At 38.4% G+C, this 20,437-nt stretch overlaps 1 protein-coding gene across 1 annotated transcript in view; it reads left to right on the top strand.

Moving 5' to 3' along the window:
- Nucleotides 1–1,270: 1,270 nt before the first annotated feature.
- SAMTOR (S-adenosylmethionine sensor upstream of mTORC1) overlaps nucleotides 1,271–20,437 on the top strand; it is a 78,774-nt gene continuing 59,607 nt past the window's right edge. The window contains exon 1 of the mRNA XM_081957461.1: nucleotides 1,271–1,289. Coding sequence (XP_081813587.1) covers nucleotides 1,286–1,289 — 4 coding nt within the window. The 5' untranslated portion in view covers nucleotides 1,271–1,285. The remainder of the gene's footprint in view (nucleotides 1,290–20,437) is intronic.

Below are 20,437 nucleotides of genomic sequence, written 5' to 3'. Positions count from 1 at the left end.
CAAGCAGGCGAGGCACAGAGAACATTTGGGCTGTGTGGTTTGGGCAAGCGAGCCAGAAAGTAGCTGGGCGCGGGCATGACTCTAGTCATTAGCCAAGGTAAGTGAGGTGAGATAGGGCAGGGCGGGGTAGGGTGGGGTGGGGCGGGGCAGGGCAGGGCAGGGCAGGGTGGAGCAGGTCAGCCAATGATGGGATTTGCCAGTTCACTGAACTGCGCAAAAATCGTAACAACCAGTTTGCCCGAACAGGTCTGAACCAGCAGCAGTCCACCTCTGGGTCTATCTACTTTTCCCCTCCCTTCTCTTTCTCATGGTTCATGACAACTATGAGGCAGCAAAAGATGGCTTCAGCCAGGTTCGCTTCAGAGTTGTCACTTTCCTTATCGGTAGTACACACATTCCAGCAATATGAGCTTCCCAGTGAGTTCATGAAAAGGCTAACTATGGTTGTAAATTACAGGCCATCTATATTCATAAGTTATATTTATATATTTATGACATAATATAAAATATGTAACAGTGTTAAGCCTAATCATGTGATAGTTAATCCTGATCATCTCTACTTCTGCCAACTTGAAATGTTGAAATCCTATGCTGGGTAAATACTGCAGGTACAAAAATCTCTTTACTTCTTGTGCATAGAAAAAGAAATAATAATAAGAGGTAATAAAGAAAAAATTGCTCTCTACAGAAATGGACAGATTGATACTAGAAATCAAAAATAGAGACGAGACAGAATATTATGAAATTTGGAACAAAATGTATCAATGGTTGGAAATGAGGAAAAGGAATCAAAACAGAATATTTGAGGATTGTAAAATTCGAACTGGATAATAAAATAGATAAATATATAAAGGAGAATAAGGGATATGTTAATAAGATCAAAGTAGCTATGTACGATAAGTAGGAACTGTATTTGTTGTTATGTTAAAATATGTATGGAAATGACAAAGCCAGAAAGGTCACTCTATGTCCAATGTTTAAATGTTTATTCAATTAAAAAAAGTTAAAAAAATATTCAATAGCTTGTCTGATGCAGAAAAGATGAAAATGACTCCATCTCATTTGGTCTGGGCTGTTGACAAGTTGCTGCAGAGATGTGAAACTAACACTTCCTCCTTAGCAGTGTTCCTCAACCTCTGCAACTATAAGACATATGGACTTCAACTCCCAGAATTCTCCAGCCAGCATGTGGTTGGGGATTCTGAGAGTTGAAGTCTACACATCTTAAAGTTGCTAAGATTTGGAAACATTGCTCTAGAAGACCTGCAGCTCAGGAACCAGGGCCATGGGTAAGGCAAGAGTTCTCTCCAATGTTTTAAAAAAAGATCCTAAAGAAAAACCAAACCAAACAAGGTGAAATAAACCTATCTTTGCTGCTATTTTTAAGCACACCTCATTTACATTAGAAACATTTGGCCTCCCTGACATAGCTGATATTTTAACTATACAGAGACTGGAAACTGCTTTCCAACTAGTGCACAATTCTCACATATAAGCATTTCAGTTACTTTCAAAAATGTTTCCAGAAATGGTTCAATTATCAAACAGCAGTACTTGTTGACATTTTGATGGAAAGCAGTTTACTAGCACCTGCCAATCATAATATTTCATCTAGACAGGAATTAATGGGTAGAAAGATATCAGTGCTAACACTTTAGTTTGTTTAGCTTTAGGTTGACTGCCTCTCTAGAAAATTAACCACCTTGGCTATATGAAACTACTTTTATTTCCAAGACAATATATGGCAGTATTTCTTTCACAGGCAATTATTTCCCTCTTTGGTTACATATTACTACCTTTCACTTTGCCAACAATTGTGTTTGTAACACCAATGTGATTATAATGATGGAAGAAGCAGGAGTTTTATGACATGTGTCTTATTGTGGTCATAGCTTTAGTTATATACCCATATAACTTTCCTTTTATATAAGGCATAGATTTGACATTACAACTGGAGAACACTTGGCAGGCCATTGCAGCAAAAAGATATGGAACTGCTTAGGACTCATTTAAATAAAAAAAGCCTGCTTTATATTTAACCTGCTTTACACTTTGCAGCTAAGCATGAGAATCAGATTTACACATACAAGCATTTTTTTAAAAAAAATGACAAAAAGAAAAAAGAAAATAAGAGCACATGAAAATAATAATGTATGATGACTCCCCTGAATGCTTCCCCAGATGCCTCTCCAAATGTTAGCTTGGAGGACAATGAACCAGTTCCAGGCACATCTGGAGGGGAGTTGGTCAATGGATCTAAGCAGCCATCTAAGAAGGATTTGGCTGAAACACAGCTGCAGCAGGACAAGCTTGAGGCTCCAGGTGAGAAAAGCACGCAGCTGCAACTGGTCAGAGATGAGGAAGAGGAACCTCTTTCTGCACCTGACCTGAGAACATGTAGAGCAGAGAAAAGGTAGGAACAACAAAGGTCAGCCTGATTACTTTTGAGGAGGCAGCCTCTCCCTTCTTGATGACTGTGCCAGAAGCTGGCTATTTAGCACAGCAGACAGATGGAAATGATGCTGAGAACAATGTGTTCATTTTCTAGCTGTGTGTCTCCTGATTGTTGTGATTTCTGCCTTTCTTTGGATTGACACCATGCCTTGACTTCAATCATGCCTTGTGAGCTCTGGACTTTTCTTGCTTTGTGAACCCTCTTGTACTGTGGATTTCATTTTGCCTGGTGGGTTTATCTTGTTTGAGAAACTTTCAAGTGCCTTGTGGACTCATTGGCTATTGCTCTGTGGACTAGCATCAGTCTGCTTTTGGCTGGACATAATTGGGACAGTTCTATGTTTTTGGTGAAGGGAATTGTTGTGGAATATTAATAAACCCACTAAACCACTGTTATATGTGTGTGTGAGTGAGCAAGATACCACATGGTGATGCACACATTGCCAAAGAGAAGAACAAAGAATACATAAAGTGCTATAACTAGAAAATCAATATCAATTTCAGAAACAATCCTTTTACATGGATCTTATCATAATTTCTTATCTAACAAATTAATGGCATGCTTGAAAATGTTCTTGCTAAGGTTGAGATATAGAATAGCAGATTCTTACCATAATATAGAGAATATCACCAGTCTACCGTCAACAATGCAAACAGAGAAACCAAAGCTTGATAGATATAAATAATTGCATACTTGCCCAACCAATAAAGACAAAAAAGATCAATCAACTCTTATATCGCCACAGAAAGTAATTACAATAGAAATGGGTTACAAATTGAAAACCATCCACCACGGCAAAAAAAGAAAATTAGATGGGACAGTAGAAAATTAGACTGGGGAAAAAACCCAGAAAAAGATAAATTTCATGGATTTTGGCTTAAGCAATTAACCATTTTATATCAAACATTGCATCAAGAATTAATAAATGACTGGCTCACTACCACCAGTGAACATTTTTGATCATGAAAGACAAACTAAAAGAAGCACCATCCAAATATTTATATCCAGCACCTAACTTGTTTGCGTACAATGTTCAAGCTTTTAACAAGTATCATTAGCAGTAATGGTACTTGTTAAAAATCACTTTATTGTTCAGTGCAAAAAAAGAATATCAAAATTCTAGAAATATGAAAGACAATTTTTGTTAATAAAACAATATTTAAAATCCTAAAAGATGCATCTTTATCTGGTTTAGATTGATTACAAAAAAGGCATTTGACCTACTACCCTGTCACTGAACTAAATAATATTTGGACATTTTTGGAAAAACAGAAAAATCTTAAGGTTTTACAATACAGGGAACAAAACCTGAGAAACAACATTAATGGCAAATACAGGAGAACTTGGAAAAGTTAAAATCAGAAGATGAATTTTTCAAGAAGACTCTGTTGAAAGAAATGTCCTTCTGGGTTCGACTCCAAGTGGGGAAAAAGACACTGGAGACATGGAGGCTGCTTGGAAAGATGGTTTTAATGGTGGACAGGACCACATGGCTTGAATCCTGAACAGAAAAGGTGATCACATGCTTCAATGTTGGGGAGAAGAAGAGAAGGGAGGAAGAGAAGCTGAATCCTTGGTTTTATGCCCTCTCTGGCCTTTGATCTTGAGCTTGTATTCTGAAGAATTTAATGATTTTACAAATATTTCCCCTTCCCCTTCCCTCCTTCCACCCCAACCCTACCCCTACCCCAACCCTCCCTACCCCCTACCTCCCAGAGCAAAATAGAAGGTATAAACATTTAACAATCATACACTAACACAGTGCTTCTCAAATAGTGGGGCGCGCCCCCCAGGGGGGGCGCGAGGCTCCATAAAGGGGGGCTCGTTCGATCTCGTTTGACTGTCAGGAGCGAAGCTGCCATGAGGTGACCACGCTCACGAGCATAACTTCTTCTCCGCCTTCCAAACTTCAAAACTCGGCTGCTGAGTCTTCCAGCAGTGGCTGCTCTAGGAGTGCGCTCTATGGTTGTGGGCTGGCTGCTGGACAGAGAGTCTTTTGGATATAGAGTCTTCCAGACAGAGAGTCTTCCAGCAGCCAGCCCACAACCATAAAGCACCCTCCTAGAGCCACCGCTGCTGGAAGACTCAGCAGCTGAGTTTTGGAGTTTGGAAGCCAGAGAACTTTGTCCTTGAAAGTGGTAATGTCTTTCTATCAGAGCATATGTAACTATTTGAACAAAACTGAAAGTTCATTCTTTTCCCTTTGTTTTATATCTACAATCCTAAGCGTATTCAAGTTCCACTTTTTAGGCCTTATCAAAACAGTGCTAAACTAACTACGCTTGGACACAAAGCTATAGTAATTCTGCAAAGAGCGATCATCTATAGTGGATAGATTCTTCTGAATATTTATTCAGAGAGATATAATCTCTCTCTCTCTCTCTCTCTCTCTCTCTTTTCTGCTACAGTTAATAAAGCTATTCTTTGTTGTAAATTGATCCACATTTCTTTCTTTTTTTATTCTCTTATACGTTAATAAGGATAAAGTGTTATGCAGAGATGTACTTATAACAATTTTATAGACAAATGATACTATTTACAGTCGCGCGGGGGGCGTGAAATGTTTTCTTCTTCCTAGGGGGGGCATGACAGAAAATAATTGAGAAGCACTGCACTAACATAAGCTAACAAACTATAGCATCCTATCAACTCTTGTACTTTAACTCCCCTTTTACTAAACTAACTTTGGATAAATTGTAACATTCCTTGTTTATTCATAAGCTAACTGGAATTTCTTAGTCTGATATTTATTTTGAATGTAGTCAATCCATCTTTTCCATTCCAGCTTGTATTTCTCATCTGAAGAATCCTTCAAATATGCTGAAATTTTGGCCATCTCTGCTAAGTTCACTACTTTTAACGTCCATTCTTGAATAGTAGGCAGTTCTTCCCTCTTCCAGTACTGTGCCACCAACAATCTTGCTGTGGTTATTAAATTCAAAATCAAATTAGTCTCTATAGCTGTGCAATCTGTGATTATACCTAACAAGAATAGCTGGGGAGTGAACTTTATCCTCTTTTTAAGAATATTTTGAATGATCCACCATATTTTTATCCAAAATGCTTTAACTTTTTTACAAGTCCACCATACATGATAATACATAGCGTCAATACAATCACATCTCCAACATTTAGATTGTAAATTTGGATACATACAAGCTAACTTTTTAGGATCTAAATGCCATCTATAAAACATCTTATAAAATTCTCTCTCAAGTTTTGAGCTTGTGTGAATTTTACATTTCTTACCCAAATCTTTTCCCATGTTTCCCTCAATATTGGTTCTTCAAAATTTTGTGCCCATTTTATCATACAATCTTTAACTAACTCTTTTTCCGAGTCTATTTCTATCAGTGTATTATACAACCTTTTTATATGAATTTGACTCTGATCCCTAATTTGTTTTACCAAATTATCTTCATTTTGTATAATACCAATTTTCTGGTCTTTTTTCCATTTAGCCTGTAACTGTCCATACTGAAACCAGGTTTGAATTACCCTTTCCTCTCTTAATACGTTCAAGGATTTTAGTTGTGGTACACCTCTTTCTATGTTGAGAAGCTCCTTATATGTAATTACGTCTTATTTTTGTTCTATACTTATATTCTCTATCGCGTGTCTGGGTACTGTCCACATAGGTATCTTATCATTTAACTTGTATTGATATTTTTTCCAGACACGCAATAGAGCATTCCTTAATATGTGGCTTTTAAAAATCTTGTCCACCTTCTTGTCATATATTAAATAAGCATGCCAACCATATACCAAATCATATCTCTCAGTATTCAATATTCTTTCCTCTGTTAAATTAATCCAATCACTGATCGTTGATAATACTACTGCTTCATAATATAATTTTAAGTTAGGCATTTTCAGACCTCCTCTTTCACGTATATCTTGCATTATTTTAAGTTTTATTCTTGGTTTCTTCCCTGTCCAGACAAAGTTATTAATACTTTTCTGCCATTCCTCCAGATCTGCATTTTTTAAAGTATTGGTATCATTTGAAAAAGAAATAAAAACTTAGGCAAAACATTCATTTTAACCGCAGCTATCCTTCCCAGTAAGGATAATTGTAATTTTTTCCACTTATTCATCTCTATCTGTATTTTTTGCCATAATGGTTCGTAATTATACTTATATAATTTCACATTTGAGGTTGTAATATAAACTCCTAGATATTTGACCTTTTTAACTATCTCACATCCTGCCACTCTTTCCAGTTCTTCTTTTTGATTTATAGTCATATTTTTAACTATCATCTTTGTTTTTCCTAAATTTATTTTAAACCCAGATATTTGACCATATTGAGTATTTATGTTCATTAACCTACAGCTGATTTCCCCAGTTGGGTTTGAGTTACAACCAAATCATCCGCAAATGCTCGTACTCTGTATTCATGGTGCCTAATTTTAATTCCCTGTACATCATCTGAGTCACGTATTCTATTCAACAATAATTCCAAGGTTAAAATAAACAATAATGGAGACAGGGGACATGCCTGTCTTGTTCCTTTTTCAATTTTAAAAGGTTCTGTTAAACTACCATTAACTATAATTTGTGCTGTTTGTTTCTGGTATATTGCATTAACAGATTGTGTAAAGTACTCTCCAAACTGCATCTTTTGTATTATTTTCATTAAAAACTGCCAATCCACTCGATCAAATGCTTTCTCCACATCTAAGAATATAAGCACTGCAGGGATTTGGTTATTCTTCCCCAAATACTCCAATGTATTAACAATTTGTCTTACATTACTTTTCATTTGTCTCCCATGTATAAAATCAGATTGATCATTGTGAATCATTTGTTGTATAACTGACATCAACCTATTTGCTAGTATTTTAGCAAAAATTTTATAATCTGTATTGAGTAGTGATATAGGCCTATAATTTTTTGGTTGACTGTATTCTTGATCTTCTTTCGGGATCAGGGAAATAAAGGCTGTTCTCCAAGATCGTGGTACTCCTCCTCCCAGTTGTATTTTATTAAATAGTTCCTTAAGAGGTTCTACCATTTCTAATTGTAAATTTTTGTAATAAACCGCCGTCAATCCATCTGTGCCAGAGGCCTTACCAACTTTTGACTGCTTAATTACCAGGAGAATTTCCTCTGTAGATATCGGATTCAATCTTTCCCTTTGCTCATCTGTAACTATGGGGATATTCCCTTTCTCCAAATATCTATCTATATCTAAACCTTGTATTTTATCCACAGCATACAGTTTCTTTTAAAATTCTAAAAAAGCCTTTTTAATCATATCCTGTCGATAAGCTTCTTTACCTTTGTACTCTATTTTCTCTATATTATGAGTCTTCTGTTTTATCCTTAACATGCAAGTTAACCATTTACCTGGTTTATTTGCATTACAAATAGTATTGTGTTTAGCGTACAACAAATTAGTTGCTACTTGATCTGACATCAACATGTTAAATTGCCCTCGTAATAAAGTAATTGCTTCTTTTCTCTTCTTGTCATCTGGGTTGGATATTAGCGCCTGCTCTTTCCTTTTTATTTCCTCTTCTAGTTCCCTTCTTTTTTCCCCTTGTCTACATCTATATAGATTATTCAAGTTTATTAAGACACTTCTCATATATGCTTTACTTGCATCCCAAACCATTTCCATGGTTATTCCCTTATGCATGTTAAAAGCAAAATATTCTTTCAGTATATTTTTTACATTCTGTGACATTTCCCTCATATCTAAATAAATTTTCATTTAGCCTCCAAGACCTCCTAGATCCCCTCCATATTCCAGTTCCATCCACACCGGATTATGATCTGTTAGGGTTCTCGGACATATCTGTCACGATGTTAAAAAGTTTGCTAGGCCTGAACTGACATTCAAGAGTTAAACTAAGAAAGCTTTATTGCGCAGGTCATAAAACAAAATGTTATCTGAAAGTGATTTATTGCGCATGCGTTACACATTCCAAAATTCCTTTCTTCTTTGTTCAGCTGCCAACTTGGCAACCGGAGCTTTCATTATCAAAATGTAACAATTAGTTATTTTCTGTTTCATTTACTTTTATTATTTTCGTATTAAAGTTTGTTTATTAATTAGAATATACTTGTCAAAGACTTTTATTTTATTTTTCTTAATATCTCAAAAGATATGCGGAAGGGAATCAGCCTGATCCATTGATCTCAAATTTCTACAGGGCGGTTTTTTTTTCCTGACAACTTGGTATGCAGAGGTTGGTTTGATGATACCAGCTGAGATGGCTACAATTTATGGCTGTATTTTCCCTTCATGCTATCTTAAGATAACCGACTAAGGCTAATTAGCCATGTCGAAAAAAAAGAAAAAGAAAGATGGGGCAAGCACAGATGGATCAGCTTCTTCTGACAAGGAGGCTCCCTCAGACACAGAGGAGCAAGATTCTTCAGGTGCCGAGCCAGATGTGGGGGAAGGAGCTACAGAAGGCAAGATCTACGGACTGAGGTCAGTAAATCTCCCTCATTATCAAGATACAATTAATGAATGGCAAAAGTCTAAACGGCAACTGCCAGCAGAGAAAAAATCCTCCCACGCAGAAAGCAAAGTTTATGAAATCTTCCCAGATGATGAGGAAGAAATGCAAAGCTATCTATATCGATTAAAGCTGTTTGAAAAATATACTAGGGAGGTGAGAGAGTGCTTTAACGAAATAAAGCGAAGTAGGAGGAGCTCCCCCACTCCCAAAATGTCTGAGGACGCCATCTTGTCTTCAAAACAACAGCCTAAGACACACCCCACAGAGTTCATTGGTCAATTAGAACAAAGAGATATGTACACGTCACCGAGGTCACGTGATCCCTTTGAGCCCATTGAACTTCCGGCCATGTATAGAGGGCTGCAGCCAAGAAGTGAAGCTGCACTGCCATCTGCTGGCGGAGAAAAATTATTAGAGCAAAAGATGATGCAGTTTCATCAAAGCTTTAGAGATTTACCTATGAGTTCTTTAGAAGCCAAAACTTTGCCTCCAAAGGTTAAGTCTTCAACACCCCCTGGCGGTGCCGAATCCTCCCTAGATGGAAAAAGGCAAAGCCAAAGGCGAATTCGAGGAAGCCAATTTGATGTTGCCATGCAAAGGCCAATGATGCAACCCCAGCATCCCCTGGTTCAACAACCAGCTTTGCAACCAGATCAACAAATTGTTCCGATGCACATTCCTCAGCAGGTATTCACAGTCACCCCCTTGACTGGTGAGTCCAAATTAAAGGAGTCAGGAGAGAATTATAAAGCCTGGGTCAGTGAAATTGCGCTCTTGCTTCGAAGAGAAGGCACACATTCCATGATTTTTAATCCTCCTCCTCAGCCCTGGACACCTGCAATGAGAGACCTGGAAAACAGAGCAATCACGACTTTACTCATGTCAATGGAAATTGAGATCCAAGAGATTCCACCTGATGCAACTGCCCAAGAAATTTGGGCTATTTTGGAAGATTGCTACAGGCCCGTTTCAATTGAATCTTCATGTTTGCTCATGTCTGAGTTCCATGGTTCGAAGTTGAAACCTGGTGAACGAATTGGTGGACATTTGACCAAACTGAAAAGAATGAGAAGTGAATTGAGACAAAATGGCCATGTAATCGATGATATCCAAATGATTAGCATCATCATTAACTCATTGAATTATGAATGGAAAGATGCTGTTGCAAAGATTAACTACGTGCCTATTGCTCAACGCACAGTTAACCACGTTTGCAGACTTTTAGTGGAAGACGAAGCTATCAGGTTAGCTACACCACATCTGCAACGACCCCCAGCGTCAAAGGCTCCAGCCAGACGTCCCTTCCGAGGAAGAGGCTACGCTCCAAGGATGCCAAAATGCTACACCTGCAACCGTGTGGGACATGACACCCGGGATTGTCCCCAACGAGTTCCAGCTCCCGTCACGTACCAGCCCAGAGGAACAGACTCCAGAGGCAGAGGTAGAGGCGGAAGACAAGGTCGTCGTGGTCCAAGGCGTGATCCACAAGCTCCACTTGTAACACTGGCCATAACCAACGTTCCACAACCTGATCCAAAGTTCGACAGACGTCTTTTGTGGACTTTAGACAGTGGAGCAGCTGTGCACGTTACCCACAGAAGGGAACTTTTCACAAAGATGGGCGAACCAGAGCCCGAGTATCGAGAACTGTATTCCTTCACCAACCACACTTGCAAGGTTATGGGAAAAGGAACTGTTTACATTGAAGAACTCGATACACACATACCTGATGTTTATTACATACCTTCAGCAACCAGTAATTTGCTTAGTCAAAGTCACTTGTCTAGAGATTTAAAGTTCCAGGTTCACCACCTCGAAAAAGCAAGTTACTTAGTTAAAGATGGTGATATTGTTGCTGAAACCATGCTGATTGGTGGTGTTTATTACTTAAAGCCAAAGCCTAAAGGGCAAGCACAGGCAAGTATGCAAACTCCAAAAAGGCACAACGCGAACCCAGAGAGAGTTGTCCCAGAGAGAGAAAACGTTACTGTGCCAAAGGCTCCTAAAGCCAACAAACAGAGAAAACAGAAACAGGTTGCTCAAAGCAAGCCTGAGGGTCCTCATGAAACTGTTAATGTTGAGAATTCACTAACTGGTAAACCTTTGCATTCCAGGTGTATTCACAAGTGGCACAGAAGATTGGGGCATGCCAGTTTCCGTGTTCTTAGAAAGATGCCGGAGTTCGCAAAAGGTTTGGATCTAAAGGGGTGTAAGGTGTTTTTGGATTGTGCAGTTTGCAAAAAGGCTAAATCCAAGGCGGCTGCAATTCCCAAACACGCTACACGCCTGTCAACACACATTTTTGATTTGGTACACGCTGACATAGTAGGTCCTTTCCCACCAACACTTGGTGGCAGAAAGTATTTTTTAACAATTGTAGATAATCATTCTAGATATGGATTTGTATATCCTATGAGAGAGAAATCTGAGACCTTTCAGATCTTTAAAGACTTTGCAGCGTTTGTTTCTACACAATACCAAGTTCGCATCGCCAGAATCCAGAGTGACCGTGGTGCAGAATTCATGTCTCAGCGTTTCCAGGACTGGATGCGTAAGAATGGAATTCTTCATCAGATATCTGCTCCATATACACCGGCTCATAACGGAGTCGTAGAAAGAAGACAAGGGGTTCTACAAACCATGATGCGTTGTCTTCTAGAAGATGCCAATCTCAGTAACACATACTGGGGTGAAGCAATCAAGTATGCAAATTACATTGTCAACCGTACTTGGAGCAGTGTAATCAATCAAACTCCTTTCTACATGCTGTATGGCTACAAGCCTGATCTCAAGAACCTCCACATTTTTGGTTCATATGCTATGGTGAACACTCCCTTAAGTCAAAGAAGAAAGGGAGGTACAGTAGCAAAGAGACTGAGATTTATGGGTATTGATGATAATTCAAAATGGTTCAAATTCATTGATACTAAACATGTGATTGTCATTTCACAATTTGCTAATTTCGAGGAAGACATTGACTGGTCCAGGATTCATTCCAATGATCCTGAAGTTTATTTTCCTAGAGATGGTGTTCCAGATGCCACGCAGCCTGATGACAATTCGCAGGCAGATATTCCTTCTACCAGTTCTTCACAACCTGATGTTCCGTCTTCGCAAGCCGCGGATGCTGATGCTAGCGACGAACGTGAGGACGAGGATGATGATGAAGAAGAAGAAGAAGACTGGACTGATGCTCCTAGATGTTCCAAGAGGGCCACAAAAGGAATCCCTCCACAACGTTATTCATGGCAACTGACAAAGTCACCATTACCTTTGATTTGCAACGTTACTCTTCCTCCAGAGACATTCACACAAATCAAACAGCTTCCTGATTCAGAACAAGACAAGTGGTATGATGCAATGCAGGATGAAATGGACAGTTTAAAGAAACTTAATGTATTCACACCTGCAAAACCTCCAGCAAACAAAAAAGTCATTGGCACCCGATGGGTCTACAGAATCAAGAAGAAACCAAATGGTGAGTCTTTATACAAAGCCAGACTTGTAGCTCAGGGTTTCGCTCAACGTTATCCTGAGGACTACACAAACACTTATTCACCAACAGTCAGAACTGAAAGTGTAAAAATTGCCTTAACCACTGCAACTATTCTTGGTTTAGAAGTTTTCCAATTTGATGTGGACACAGCTTATCTACATGCAGACCTAGACGAAGAGATCTACGTGAGAAGCCCTCCAGGATTCCGAAAGCAAGAAGGGGATACCTGGTTCCTGAACAAAAGTCTTTATGGTCTGAAACAGTCAGGTTTAATGTGGTATTTATGTCTTACTGACAAACTAAATTCAATGGGCTTTATTAAGTCCGAAACTGATGAATGCGTGTTCACAAAAAGATCTAACAATGCATATGAGATAATTCTTGTTTATGTTGATGATATTGTTTATATTGGTCCAAATAAGAAAATGAGTGAGATTTTTGCCAAAAGTTTGCAGAGATACTTCACACTAAAATCTTTAGGACACATTAGCACTTATTTAGGTGTTCAAATTGAAAAGACACAGAAGGGGTTTAGTCTTTCACAAGAAGAGAAAATTGACCACATTCTACATCATTGCAACATGAAAGATGCTAGCACAACAAAGACACCCATGCAAACAGATTTTCACAACTTAACACATGAACCAAGTCCTGAGTTCGAGGATCAAACACTTTATCGTTCAGTCATTGGTTCACTATTATACATTAGTAGTTGGACCAGACCTGACATCGCACTTAGTGTTAATCTTTTATCACGACACGTAGGTAAGGCAACACAATTTCATTGGTCATGCATTAAGAAGTTGTTGAAATACCTGAAACACACTAAACACATGAAGTTATTGCTAGAACCAACACACGCTGATCAACCAAAGTTGATTTGTTTTGCTGACGCCGACTGGGCGAGCGACAAGAAGTCACGCAAAAGCACTTCTGGTTACATGATGTTCCTAAATGATTGTCCTGTTTACTGGCAAGTGAGAAAACAGAGTTTTGTTTCATGTTCATCTACTGAAGCTGAATATGCTTGTGTTTCAGATGCTTGTAATTCTCTAACGTGGTTTGATGCTTTGATCACAGATATTTGGACACGTCCGATTCGACCAATCACCGTGATGGAAGATAATGTATCTGTGGTTTATATTTCTGAGTCACATTTTACAGGTTCTAGGTCCAGACACATTGACATTCGTTATCAAAACACAAAGCAATTAGTTAAGCAAGGTTTTGTTAAATTGCAATATGTTTCTACACATGATCAGATCGCAGACATGCTTAACAAACCACTTGCCGCAAATCAACACGAATATCTGCGAAAGAAGATGTGCCTTAATTGATGATTTGATGACGTCAGCCCAGACTAGCAAAAGAAGGGGTGTCACGATGTTAAAAAGTTTGCTAGGCCTGAACTGACATTCAAGAGTTAAACTAAGAAAGCTTTATTGCGCAGGTCATAAAACAAAATGTTATCTGAAAGTGATTTATTGCGCATGCGTTACACATTCCAAAATTCCTTTCTTCTTTGTTCGGCTGCCAACTTGGCAACCGGAGCTTTCATTATCAAAATGTAACAATTAGTTATTTTCTGTTTCATTTACTTTTATTATTTTCGTATTAAAGTTTGTTTATTAATTAGAATATACTTGTCAAAGACTTTTATTTTATTTTTCTTAATATCTCAAAAGATATGCGGAAGGGAATCAGCCCGATCCATTGATCTCAAATTTCTACAGGGCGTTTTTCCCCTGACAATATCTTCGTCTTCTTCACCCTGGAAGAAAGATCATTCGTTATTAGTATCAAGTCAATTCTAGAAAAGGATTGGTGCCTATCAGAAAAAAATGTAAAGTCTTGTTCTTTAACATTCCATTCTCGCCAAATATCCCTCAGTTCCATATCTTCCATCCTATCGAAAAAGGGTTTAGGCAATCTTGTTCGTGTTTGAATATTTTGTGAAAGTCCCTTCTTGTCTATCATAGTATCTAATACTCCATTCCAGTTACCCAATAATATACACGATCTATAGTTTGATTGTATTAATTTAGTATGGAGCAACTTGTAAAAAAATTCTTGTTGTTGATTGGGGGCATATACTCCTGTTAAAAGTATTTTTTTCCTTCTATTAATAATTCAATTGCGATATATCTTCCTTGAGGATCTGCTTCAATTCATTCAGCCTTTAAATCTTTCCTTAAATCTATAACTATACCATTTTTCTTCTCTGGTGCAGATGCCACAAAATGCATTCCCAATCTTGCGTTCATCAGGTATTTCTGGTCATTTGTTCTAATATGTGTTTCCTGCAAGCAAATTACATCATTTAAAAATTGTTTCAGATAGTGAAATATTTTTTTCCTTTTTTGTGGAGAGTTTAAGCCATTAACATTCCAGGTTAGAAATTTAATTGTTATCTTGAGCCCCCTGAAGCTTTTTAAGAGCTACCTGGAAATCCTGCTGGAATTTCTTGGGTCTAGCTCCCCCCACAGCTTCTGTATTTATAGTAACTTCTTGGATTGTTATCTGAGCTTGTTACATCTTTAATTCTTGTTCTTTACGTTTGGTTGCTGCTCGGGTTTGTCTTTGTTCCATAACTCCTTCTGTCTCCTCGAGTAGTTCCAAGGCTTGAGCAGCACCTGCTTGTACCTGGGTATCTTCCTGTCTAGCCTCCTCTGCTTCTTCTGGATCCTGGAGATGGTGGGTGTCCAGCCTTTAGTACATTACTGTAAAAATCTCTTGCCTTCCAAACTGAGTTAAGACGATATCTTTCACCAAATAATTCACCACCAGTCCAACCGGAACCTCCCATCTATACTGTATCTGACGATTTCTAAGTTCATCCACTAGAAATGCATAGTCCTTTCTAGATCTCAACATTTTGGGGGAGATTTCTTTCAATACTGCCACATCCTCACCTGCCACTTGTAACTTGTTTTTATAAGTCGCTTGTAATATTCCATTCCTAGTTTTCCTGGTGACAAAATAGATTACAATATCTCTTGGTAGTTGTCTCTGTCTGGCAATCCATGAGTTAACATGGTAAATTTTGTCCATCTGCCACTCACATTCTGTCTTTGGTTCACCAGTCAATTGAGCAAAAGCTTCTGCAAAGATCTCGCTTAAATTTTCTTTATTATTTTCTTTCAAGCCCCTTATTCTCAAAGCAAATTTCATCGCTCTATATTATATCATTGTAACCTCTGCCTCTGACTTGTCGATCTTACTTTGTGCCTCCTTGACTTTATTCTCCAAATTGACATTAGACTGATTAATTTCTTCCACCCTATCCTCCAGTAATGTTACATAACCAGATAAGCCTTTAAGTGCGTCCACTATGTCCTCTCTTATCTGTTGGTTGCAGGTTTGGATTAAATCCTTAATTTCAGACATTTCATCAGACACATCTTTAAAAGCATTTGCAATCTTTTCTTCCAAAACAACGGCTTGTTCCTTTAAGGCATTTTGGAGGGCTTCAAGTGTCAAGGTTTGTGTATCCACTGGGGGTAATAAAGACTGCAATTTCTGTGTCTGGGCTGGGGATCTTCCAGCGCTCTTGGAAACACTTAAGTTTGTTTGTTTTGAAGCCATTTCCAAATATTCAAATCAGACTTTTCAACAGCCAAATTATTAAGTCCAAAAAGTCCACCTATTCCCCAGATTTGTTAAATCTTATAGCTTGTCAATAAACAAATGCTGCTTTCTTTAATCTTGAGCTCTTGAATCTTTTAACAACGTTAACAGGCACTTAAGAAATACTATCCTTTTTAAGTTTCACTCTCACCACGCCCTTTGATATTCAGGCGCCATCTTCCCTTTTGTTTCCTTAATCTTAACAGAAGGAAGTATTTCCACATCAGAGTTAAAGATTTGTACTTGCAATTGTAATCACTCCTGTGTTTGCTCTGCCTGCATCCTATTCAAATGTAGATTAAAACGTTGATTACAGGGGTGGTCGTGACGTTTTGTTTCTGCAAAGGCAGAAGCATCCCGGACGAGGAGTTCTGTCAGGCTGCAGGGGAGCTCTCACCCTTCGAACCCCAGATTTGCTTCTGGGGGTCTAGGGGAGCTCTACCCTAACCCGGCTGCTCCCCCCCTTTTCCCAAGGGGGGAGTTTCCAAGCTGCTAGGCAGCTGATCTACACTGTTCTAGCAGCTTATACTCTGTCATGGGGCTGGCATTCCCTGAGGAGCATCCTTCAATGCCAACGGTGCCAACGGAAGCCCCGATCTTGGGCTTGTATTCTGATTGGTTGTCAGACTCCCATGGGGCCATGCAGGAGCAACTCTCTAGACTGCATTTTGAATCCAGGTTTGGTTGAGTTCTCAGATGCCATGTGGCGAGTTGGGTAAAAAGCCAATATTATCATGCCTTAATCCCATCCCCCTGGAGCTGAAGGGGAGAACTCTTTATTATGTAAAGGGACTGGCTTGGCCACCTTAATGGCCCATTGACAAAGTGGGTGGAGGCAGGAAGCTACAGGGAGCTATTCTCTCTTTAAACATGTTTCTTCCTTTTCACATCCAGGGAAATGTAATATTCTGCCTTTTCAATATTTCCTAGGATATTTCATTTTTCTGGGAGAGGGCTGGGTGATAACTTTCCACAACTCATTGTCTTAATTATTTTTAATATGGTTCTGATGCCACTAATAGAAATTTTGAATAATCAGAACAAGGCATATATGTTTTATGTTTGCTATATGTGGATAATTTAAAACTATGTGCAAAAGAATCTAGAAATATACAGACATTTGTATGTATATTTCAAATCTTTAGTGTTGACATCTAAATGAAATTTGGATTTCATTAGTGTGTAACTCCAGCAATTATTGGATGGAATTGAACACTTGAAAGATATTAAAATGATATCAAAATAGAGGAAAGTTATAAATATCTGGGTGTTTCAGAAACAAATATTATTTGCATGTCCACCTGAATCCAACTGAAAGAAAGAAAACCAGAAATCAACATATAAAACAAGTTAGAAAACTTTGGAAATTGAAGCTGACTCACCTAATACAATCAAATCCATTAATACTTGCACTGTCCCTGTAATACAATACTGAGCAAGTGTTGTTGACAGAAGCAAAAACTAGATGCTTTAGACAGAGTCTGCACATCTCCCAAAGCTATGATAATACATCATACACAGTACCCCAAATCAAGATAGATTGTGTTCAAAAAGAAAAATTAGTGCCTCTTCCAACAGTGGAACCTTAAATCAGAGATCTAAGTGATTACACAAAGGCAAACAAAGAGAGGGTGTTAATAAATTTCTGCAAGGAAAGCATTCTAAATGTGGCAGAATCAAAGGTGGCATACAAAAATGAACAATTGCAGCAAAAAGAAAAGATTGGAAATATAAACTTCATGAAGAAGAAATTGAAGGCAAGCTAAATAATAACACAACTTGCAATGGTGACATCACAAGGAGTCATTCAGAGAAGAATTTGCTTCTCTATATTGCAATGTTTTCTTGAAGAAATACAACTTCACTTGGCATATTATAGATGGAGAAGAATGGAATTCAGTGCAATTCCTTCCCTAATTTTCCCAGGTATAATTCCAGCACTTGAAGAAATGCTTGTCAACGGATTTCTGTTGCTCTGTGAAACTCTGTAAAACTGTCAGAGTTTGTTGCATAAATTCAAATCCAGGATTCATTAACTTCTTTATATATATAAGAATAGATGAATAAATGTACAATACTAACAGGTGGTTCTTCCAAATAAACACAAGGCAGGAGAGTTACAGGCAAACACAAGCAGTTAGTTTCATTTCAGCAGACAAGCCCAGACAGACTGCCAGTTTACTTCTCAGAGCAGCAGAGTGTTAGGGTTCTAAATACCATGCAGAAATAAATCATTGTCCAAGGCAAAACATCCTTTAAGGTGCAATTTATTCCGCAGGCATGTTAGTACTGCTATGGAAATTTCAACTCTGGAAGTACATGCTCTGGGTTCACCCAGTTAAAGTTCATGATCTCTCCCCACACCCACAAATCCATCACATGTTCCAATCATCATCTTCCACGCTGGCATGTACACCCATCTTCTTCCGGCCAGGTGTCGAGATGCGAAGACAAAAGATGACCTTGGCTTCTACAAAAGAATGTCAACAATCCATTCTACAATCCTACTCCTTTCTATTCCCCCCTCCCAACTACTACACTATTGAAACAGCATAGAAAATTATTAAAAAGTGTGGCAGGCCAAAGATCCTAAAAAGAATATAATTACAGGCCTGACACAGAGTGCTTAAGTTTCTGTTTCAATTCTCTGCACAGACTCAGATCTGTTTAAGCTCCCATTGACTGATTTAGTTGCTATTCCTATTCATTGGCTGACCTTGTTCCCATGTATCTCCCAGTCATGAATATTTTAACAAAAACAGCTCTAGATCAAATAAAGAAGATGGCAGATAAAGAACATCTTTTGTTGTAGCTTTCTTAGCTAGAGAAATGTGGGCAGAAACATACATAAGTGTGACCTTTTTGAATTAGGACGTTTTTGTACACACAAATGCCATGAGAATTGTGCTTTTCACTGTACTGCATAGTAGAGCTTTCCTAGTTACTCTAAGGAGGACCAACCCCTGAGGGATAATAAAAAGAGGTGCTGATAATTGATGCCTTGTCTTGATTCCATTTGCTATTCTATGTATTTTGTAGATTTTGTGTGTGTATGTTTCTGTGTATTTTTTGTGAGTAATGGTGAAGGTTTGAAAACCAGATAGTTACAAAATCCTATCATGCCAAAAGAGAACATATAGAGATCCAAATTTAGAACTGAACCTGAGTTTTGAGATAAAAAAGAATTGAACTTGAACTAAGCATCTGCAGAGCATGATCAAAAGTCAAGATGGCAATAGTGATGGTGCAGTTGAAACTCCACCCATTTTAATATGAGTTGCATACAGGACATATATAAAAAACAGCTGGAACTTTGGCCACATTGTTGTGATCAGCTTCCTGACTTTTTTTTAAACTTTACTCTCCTGAATTTAGAAGTTAAGCACTCTATGTAGATGTTTCTGTTGTGGCCAGGAACCCCAATCCTATCAGCTTATAGCTCTCTGTTGAAAGCAGTACTGTACTAATGTAATGCTTATGCAAGTACTATATGTTTTAAAAAATCCTTAGCACATAGCTGGAAGCTGTGAAAAATGCAGAAAGCATTCATGAAGGGTAGATAGCAAATTTGAATTGTTTACAAAAAGTGACATAGGTAGTCCTTGACTTACGATCACAATTGAGCTCAAAATTTCCATTGGTAAGTTAATTTTGCCCATTTTACAAACTCATTCTTGTCAAAAATCATTCTTCCTAGTTACCTAACTACCTATGACTACTTATGTCAGGGCAGCCTCCATCGGTAACCAAGAAAGAAATCACTCAAGTCCATTTTTCAGAATTAAGAGTACTTTTACTGGTTATGAGTAGATAGCAGCTAGCAAAGCAAGATCTGAGGCAAAAGCGCGCGCAATCATAGATATCAATATGTGACCCAGTTCCCTCCCCCTAGTGATCCCAAGCCCCAGGTGTCATGTGGGCTGCAGTTTCAAAATCCATCATCAGGACGGTATGCCGGACGGTTGGCCTTGGTGGCAATTCCATTATTTGCAGCATGCGCAGTAGATGGTGAGAAAATGACTCCCTTCTTCATTCACTCCTGTGCTCAAGCTTCCCCTCCAAAATACCATATATCTCCCCCCCCCCATTTCAATGGCAGCTGAAAGCGAGCAGCAAAGCAGAGGCCCTCCGTCAGGAAAGGACATCACCCCTGGAAAACGTAGAAAGAAAACAGGAGCAAGATAGATTAGACATAAGTATGGCAATATGAGTTAGGGCTTATCGGGATAGGCAGAGTAGAATTTTCGTAAAAGCCTAGGAGCTCTAACATGGGACTTATCAACCCATTCAGCTTGGAATGGGGGAAAATGTTTCCAGGAGACTAGATACTGAATCTGATTTCTACGTCTCCTGGAATCCAAAATCTCTTTGATCTCAAAATGT

The sequence above is a fragment of the Natrix helvetica genome (assembly GCF_964273705.1).
Source record: "Natrix helvetica genome assembly, chromosome: 6".
NCBI lineage: Eukaryota > Metazoa > Chordata > Lepidosauria > Squamata > Natricidae > Natrix > Natrix helvetica.
The sequence above is the reverse complement of the archived record's forward strand: the minus strand, read 5'-3'. Positions and strand labels throughout refer to the sequence as shown.